This window comes from Grammomys surdaster, unplaced genomic scaffold (assembly GCF_004785775.1).
Source record: "Grammomys surdaster isolate TR1022 unplaced genomic scaffold, NIH_TR_1.0 332, whole genome shotgun sequence".
In the NCBI taxonomy this organism is placed as follows: domain Eukaryota; kingdom Metazoa; phylum Chordata; class Mammalia; order Rodentia; family Muridae; genus Grammomys; species Grammomys surdaster.
Window position 1 is genome coordinate 94972 of NW_021604751.1, and position 8054 is coordinate 103025.

Sequence of the window (8054 nt, forward strand, 5' to 3'; positions counted from 1 at the left end):
CACTCTCCCCTTGATCATCAGGAAAGCACTGTGCTCTAACAGAAAAGGGCATGTGGTCAGGGCGCATGCTGGATTCCTATATAGTTCCACAGTGAAAAATGGCACCATTTGAGAACAAGTATGGGAAGCATGAATGGCTAGGTTCCTCAGAGACAATCAGACAGGCCTGGGCCTAGACTGATTTCACTTAAATTGTCTATCCTAGTGCTCACTCCCTCCTCCTCCCCTCCAACTGATCCCTCATATTTCCATCTCCACCTCAACCTCCACTCCCTGTACTCTTCCCCATCTAACCACAATGTCTATTCTATTTTATTTTCCTGTTAAGATCCATAGATTATCCTCACCCTTGGCCATCTTTATTACTTAGCATCTTTGGGTCTGTTGATTGTAGCCTTGTTATCCTTTACTTTATGGCTCATATCTACTTATAAATAAGTACATACCATCTTTGTCTTTCAAGATATGGGTTACCTGACTTGGAATTATTTTTTCTAGTTGTATTCACTTGCCTACTAATTTAATGATGTCATTGGTTTTTAACAGCTGAAAAGTAATTTTAATTGCCATTTCTCTGATCACAAAGGATGATGAACACCTATTTTTTCTTTAGATATTTTTTGAGTGATTTGTCTGCATGTACACCTGCATGCCAGGAAAGGGCATCAGATCTCTTTGCAGATGATCATAATCTATCATGTGGTTTCAGGGCATCAAACTCAGGATCTCTGGAAGAGCAGTCAATCCTCTTAACCACTGAGCCAACTCATCAGTTCATGAATTGGTTACGCTTTAAATTTATTACTTAGCTATTTTTATTTCCTCTTTTGATACTTCTCTTTTCAGAGCCACACTTCGTTTTTTAATAATACTGCTATGTTTCTACAAACTCTATAGTTTGTACCAGTATTCTAAATACTTATATTTACATCCATAGTAAAACTCTCATGCCTCATCAAAGAAGATAGTTTTGTAGCAGATGTAAGCTACTGTAGAGATCCACAACTTGTCAAAATCCAGAGAGTAAATGACCTTGGGGTTTCCATTCTTGATTGATACATATACAATGAAGTCCTTACCCCTATGTTTCAGAGACCACTTTGGGAGAGTGGTCTAAAAGACTGTAAGAGCAAGAAGACTAGAATAGTTACTGCAATGTATGATAGGGAAGCTGACTCATGAAATATCAGCAATATGGTTGCCCAAATGATACCTTCAAAGAGCCAATACCAGTTGAAAAGTCAACATGGGTGGGGGCAATTTAATAAGACGTCACCCCCAGATGAAGAGCTACAGGTAATCAGTGGCTGCTGAGAGAAGAGGAATCAGTATAAAGCCCCTGACAGTTTAACCAGTCTTAAATAATCAGCCTTAGAATCATATAGAGACAGACAACACTAACTGAATTCAGTAGTTTACATATAAATGGAATGTGTAATATGTATGTCTAAATGTATGTATATACTAGTGATAATTATGACAGAAGATGTCATGAATTTGAGAAAGAATAATGGGGTTGGGAAAGTGTGAGGGCCAACGGGGGGTGGGGGGTGCAATTGCTGTAAATGTATTACTAAGATTTTCTTGGCAGACATTCTACCCCAATTGAAGTTTGAGTACCTATCATTGTGTTTAGCTGCCAGCAGTTGCATATGACCTTAATTTGGGTCATGTAAGGAAACATTCACCCTAGATAGAGAAGACTATAGCAGGTCAAAGGATTGTAGTAAAGGACAGATTGTTGAAAAATGTTTTATTTGGATTCATTACAAAAGTATGGATGAACAGACTGAGAAAGACAAATGCATGTTCTCTTTCATCTTTAGTTTCTAGTTCCAAATCCACAGATTACATAGAGAACATCACAGAAAACTACAACTCTACAACTGATCACAGTGTAGAAATCTACAGATTGTGGGGAGCCACACTCCAATGACTACATCTACACCAAATCCCATGCATTTATGGCTTTGGAAACATTGGAGAAGAGGAGGTATAAAGATGGTAAGAGCCAGAATACCAGTAAGTCTTCTGTTAAATATCTAAAAATATCTCATCTAGAAATAACTGTAACATCAAGAAGGATGCAATGACAATGTTAATGGATACATTAACATGGCTGGATTCTTATGGGGCACCACTCCTAGAGACATGCAACTAAGGACTGCTTGAAGAAGGAGAGTTACTATCTCCCAGGTATGAATGCACTTATTGGTTGTCCAATGCAGAGAGGTCATTATACATGCAAACAACAGAAACAGGTACAACATATTTTACCTCTATGTATTGGTGTATATACATATATACAGACACATATATACGTGTATGTATGTAGCAATCATAATAAGAGAAAACATGCTATATACTTGAGAGTGTATGTGGGGGATAGGAGGAGGGGCTTGAGGGAGGACTGTCAGGAGTGTCAGGAGGAAGGAAAAAGAGGTGGGAGTATGATGTGAGCCTACTTGTTGCGTATGCTTTTAATTCCAGCAACTGGATGACAGAGACAGATAGATCTCTGTGAGTTCCAGGCAAGCCTGGTCTACAAAGTGAATGTCAGGACACCCAGGGACACACAGGAGAACCCTATTTTTCAAAAAACAAACCAAAGTAAAGCAAATCAAACTAATCCAAACCAAACAAAACCAGCTATGTTGGTGATAATCTATGGGTGGAGCTTCTGACATTGCTGATGAATTGCACAACAAAATCTCTCATCTTTTGACTCTTAAACTCTTTCTGTCCCTCTTCCTTGAGCATTAGCCTCAGGAGTTGTGTTGTTGGTACATCTGTTGGGACTAGGATTCACTATTCTGCATTTTGGTTAGTTGTGTTTTTTTTGTAATGGTCTTCATGTATTGCAAAGTGAAGTTTCCTTGATGCGGGGTGGACCCTTAAGGAGGCCTCAACCCAACACAAAGAACTACAGGTAACCAAGGAATATCAAGAGCAGGACAAATGGTCTTCACCAGAGAAGAGCATATCAATTGGTCCAATTACAATTGGTTATTCAATACCAAACAGTCAGGCCTGAATATATACATAGAAGTCACATTTTAAAAAAGTAGGTAGTACTTATTTATTTAGGAACATCTGCCCCAACACACATAAGTAGCAACAATTAATGAAAAAAGAAGCCATATATTTGAAAGAGAGCAAGGAGAAGCATATACAGCAGAGTCTACAAGAAGGAAAAAGAGGGGGAAATGATCTAATTTCATCATAATTTAAAAAATAGAACAAATAACTAAAACATACTAAAATAGTAAAAACAATTATTGGTGACTCAAAGTCAGCTATGGTAAAAGGACTTCCATTGGATAGCCGCCAGCTATTCCACATAAGAGTCTCACCCAGAGCAATATTTGTGGTAGTTGGTAGTTAAGAAACTGAAATTCATTTGTTCAATTTTAAAAGGTATTCTTTAAAACAGAAAACACCATAAAAGGTATAACCCAAGCTCCAAGGATTATTTCAAAATTTTGATTAGAAATATTTTAATAGGTGCTTCTTGGCCATTCAAGTTTCCTCAGTTGAGAATTCTTTATTTAGCTCTATACCCCATTTTTTAATAGGGTTATTTGGTTGTCTGGAGTATAATCTCTTAACTTCTTTGTATGTATTGTATATTAGCCCTCTATCAGATGTGGGATTGTTAAAGATCATTTCACAATCTATTGGTTGCCATTTTGTCCTATTGACAGTGTCCTTTGCAATTTTATGAAGTCCTGTTCATCAATTCTTGGTCTTAGAGCATAAGCCATTGGTTTTCTGGTCAGGAAATTTTCCTTTTTGCCCAAGTATTTGAGGTTCTTCCGCACCTTTTTTCTATTAGTTTCAGTCTATCTGGTTTTATGTGAAGGTCCTTTATCCACTTGGACTTGAGCTCTGTATAAAGAGATAAGAATGGATCCATTTGCATTTTTCTACATGTTGTCCTCCAGTTCAACCAGCACCATTTGTCGAAAATGCTGTCCTTTTTCCACTGGACAGTTTTAGCTCCTTTGTCAAAGATCAAGTGACTATAGGTATGTGGGTTTATTTCTGGGTCTTCAATTCTATTCCATTGATCTTCCTGCCTGTCTCTGTACCAATACCATTCAGTTTTTACCACTATTGCTCTGTAGTAGAGCTTGAGGTCAGGGATGGTGATTCCTCCAGAAGTTCTTTTATTGTTGAGAATAGTTTTTGCTATCCTGGGTTTTTTGTTATGCACCTAAGGAAATGTTCAGCATCGATAGTCATCATGGAAATGCAAATCAAAACAACCCTGAGATTCCACCTCACACCAGTCAGAATGGCTAAGATCAAAAATTCAGGTGATAGTACATGCTGGCAAGGATGTGGAGAAAGAGGAACACTCCTCCATTATTGGTGGGATTGCAAGATGGTGCAACCACTCTGGAAATCAGTCTGGCAGTTCCTCAGAAAATTGGACATAGCATTACCTGAGGACCCAGCTATACCACTGCTGTGCATATACCCAGAAGATGCTCCAACAGATGACAAGGACATATGCTCCACTATGTTCATAGCAGCATATTTATAATAGCAGGAAGCTGGAAAGAATCCAGATGTCCTTCAAGACAGTAATGGATACAAAAACTGTGGTACATGTACACAATGGAGTATTACTCAGCTATTCAAAACAATGAATTACAGAAATTCTTAGGTAAATGGATGGAACTAGAACATATCATCCTGAGTGAGGTAACACAATCACAAAAGAACACACATGGTATTCTCTCACCGATAATTGGATATTAGCCCAGAAGATTGCAATGAGCAAGATTCAACTCACAGACCACAGGAGGCTCATGAAGAATGAAGACCAAGTGTGGGTGCTTCAGTCCTTCTTAGAAGGAGTAATAAAATTCTCAAGGGAGGAAATATGGAGACAAAGTGTGGGACAGAAACTGAAGGAGGGGCCGTCTGTAGACCATTCCACCTAAGTATCCATCTCATGTGCAGTCACCAAAGATAGACGCTGATATGGATGTCTGGAAGTGCATGCTGACAGGATCCTGATATAGCTGTCTCCTTAGAGATCTGCCAGAGTTTGACATATCAGAGGTGGATGCTCACAGCTAACCCTGAACTGATCAGGGTGTTCCAAATGGAGGAGTTGGAGCTGAAAGGGTTTGTGGCCCCATGAGGAGAGCAACAATACCAACCAACCAGAGCTCCCAGGGTCTAAACCACCAGAGTGGGAGCACTTAGGGAGGGACTCATGCCTCCAGCTGTATATGTAAGGGAGGATGGCTTTGTCAGGCATAGGTGGGAGAGGAGATCCTTGGTTCTATTAAGGCTGGATGCAGTGTGTGGGGGAATTCGAGGGTGGGGAGGTGGGAGTAGAGGAGTAGATGGGGGCACATCCTCAGAGAAGTAGGAGGAGGGACAATGAGATGGGGGTTCCTGGGTGGGGTGGGGGAGCAGAATGGGATAAGGGGATAACATCTGAAATGTAAATAAAATATTCAATAAAGAAAAAGAAATATTTTAAGGCAAAAATCAAGAAATGAAATATGGTGCAAAATATTTATAATATGTTCCTTATGGGCAAAGTGTCATAGTTTGAGTAGGTAAGAAGTGTTAAAATTATTAAAAGTATATACATGGATTTGTATTCAAGAAAAATATTAACTACCTGAATTTTTTTTTTTTTTTGAGACAGGGTTTCTCTGTATCGCCCTGGCTGTCCTGGAACTCACTCTGTAGACCAGGCTGGCCTCAAAGTCAGAAATCCACCTGCCTCTCCCCCTCCCAAGTGCTGGGATTAATGGCATGCGCCACCATCACCTGGCTCTGAATTTTTAATATTGTACAGAATGTCTGAATTATAACTAAGTCATTTCAGGTATTCAAGGTCCACATTCAAGTACTTTATTCCACAAAAATTGTTAAGATACTGTTTTAATGCCAAAATGTGTAGATTTGAGTTCAAGCATGGAGTGAACTTTGAAAACAGCCCATTCTCAGTACAGTAAATGATGAAATAAATTGCAGAAAAACTTTATTATTCTTCATGAGTAAAAAAGGGCAGATGGTTGGGTAGCATGCTGTTAAAATCGTATTAATTGACTCCAATCTTGGAATTTTTTCTTTTGTATAAAAGCCATAAAGGGTGAAAGAGTTGTTCAACCAATAAATCAACACAAAGCAGCTCACCAAAGACAGGATGCTGTGAGTGGCTTTGTGCTCAGGAGAAGGTTGGGAGGAGAGGCTTGGGCTGTGGAGATGCTGGGCTCTCTTGTGGTGTCTGTAGAGAAAATTCACCATGTAGAGGCTGGCCCACATCATGACAGTCACATAGAAGAGATCATGAATGATAACAATGCTAATAAATAACCCTGAATTGTGATTACCAAACTGCCTGTTCTGACAGTAACCATCTGAATATCCTTGGCCAACATGAGTATCATTGGTTTTGGCTATTATCACATCAAGCATAAACCCATAGATGAGTAGATTAATAAGCCAAGAGCAAATTATGAAAGCAAAAATCCATGTAGAGAGTTTAGGCTTAAGCCAGGCCCACTGAGAATTACTGGGAGTGATGGTGATGACTTGGAATGTGCTTAGAACACAGGTGGTGCAGATGGACAGACCCCGGCTGACTCTGCATGAAAACAAAACTGCCTTACAACCGATATCATCCAGAAATTTCAGTACTCCAAAGGATAACATGATACCTTTTGTCAATAGGAATACAATCAGTAAAATATTAACTATTGTCAGGTGCATGAAAACTAAATCTATCAACTTTTTATAATGAGGCCTGAAGACAAAATTGTATATATGTAACGTTAACATTGCTGAGTTCCCTATGACACCAAGACAAAACTGCAATATGAGAAAGATATGTAAGATGGTGTCACTTGGAATCATGATGCTAATGTCGATCAGGTTTGTTAGGTCTAGTGTACCAAATGAATGGACTGTATTTAAAAAAAATGAAATGTTGTTTGTATAAAAATATACTGCTCAGAAGCAGAGAGAATTGATATAGTTTCCAGCTCTTTCTTTCCTCTCTTCCTCCTCCTCTTTTTCTTTCTCTTTTTCTTTATCTTTCTCTTTCTCCTCCTCCTCCTCCTCCTCCTCCTCCTCCTCCTCCTCCTCCTCCTCCTCCTCCTTCTCCTCTTTGCTTCTTCTTTTGGTTTTTGAAGTCAAGGATTCTCTGTGTAATTCTGTCTGGAACTTGCTCTGTAGATCAGGCTGACCTCAAACTCAGAAAACTAACTACCCCTTCCTCCCAAGTGCTGGGATCTAAGTTGTGCACCACCACCTACTGGAGAAATGTACAACTCCTTTCAATATTAGGTACAGAGATTATACTTTAGCAAATGTATTCCTGGGATTCTTGACCATTTTAGAGGATAGGATAAAATTCTGAGCATAATAAAGTTTCAAATCCACTCAAACATCCTGAATTCTGTTAAACGAGGAGGATATGTTGACCTATGTTAAAGCCAAATTTGGATGTTATGAGAGATTTAAAAATTGTTTATTCTATGTGTTTGAGTGTTTTGCATGCATGTCTGTGCATTATATACATGCCACTGAATCAAACCTTGGATCTCTGGAAGAGCACCTAATGGTCTTTAACTGTTGAGCCCTCCCTCCAGCCCCAATAAATTTCTATTCATCAGTCAATATTTTGTCTTTAATCTAAGTATCAATGTTTTCATGTTTATATCAACATTTGTATCTATCACATATATAGTAATGTGTGTACTTGTACTGTTTTGGTTGCACCTATGTTTCTCTTAGCTTAGTGATGTATAAATTCTTAAACTTTCCATGTGGAACTCTTTGCCTCTCATTCTACTCTACAGGCTGATCATCAATGTTCTGAAGCATTTCACTTCATTTTGTCTATTTATTTTGCTCACAACTTAGAGATGAGCAGCTGATAGACAGAACACAAAGGCCAGAGTGAGACTCCATATCCCACAGTATTGAGCACATCTTCACAAAAATGTGTTTTCTGTGATATTCGGTGACCAAATCAATCATGATTTGGTTTAACACTCTAACAAAGTTTTGTATATTTT

The 8054-nt window shown here is 38.8% G+C and overlaps 1 protein-coding gene across 1 annotated transcript; it reads right to left on the reverse strand.

Annotated features, from left to right (window-relative positions):
• Positions 1–5940: 5940 nt before the first annotated feature.
• On the reverse strand, positions 5941–6891 carry LOC114630190 (vomeronasal type-1 receptor 4-like). The gene has a single exon (XM_028778277.1). The coding sequence runs from the start codon at positions 6886–6888 to the stop codon at positions 5941–5943; it is 948 nt and encodes a 315-aa protein (XP_028634110.1). The 5' UTR covers positions 6889–6891.
• Positions 6892–8054: the final 1163 nt, after the last annotated feature.

What these genes read in the sequence shown, in the direction of transcription:
- LOC114630190 (XM_028778277.1), bottom strand. Translation starts at nt 6,888, where the DNA reads ATGATTCCAAGTGACACCATCTTACATATCTTTCTCATATTGCAGTTT.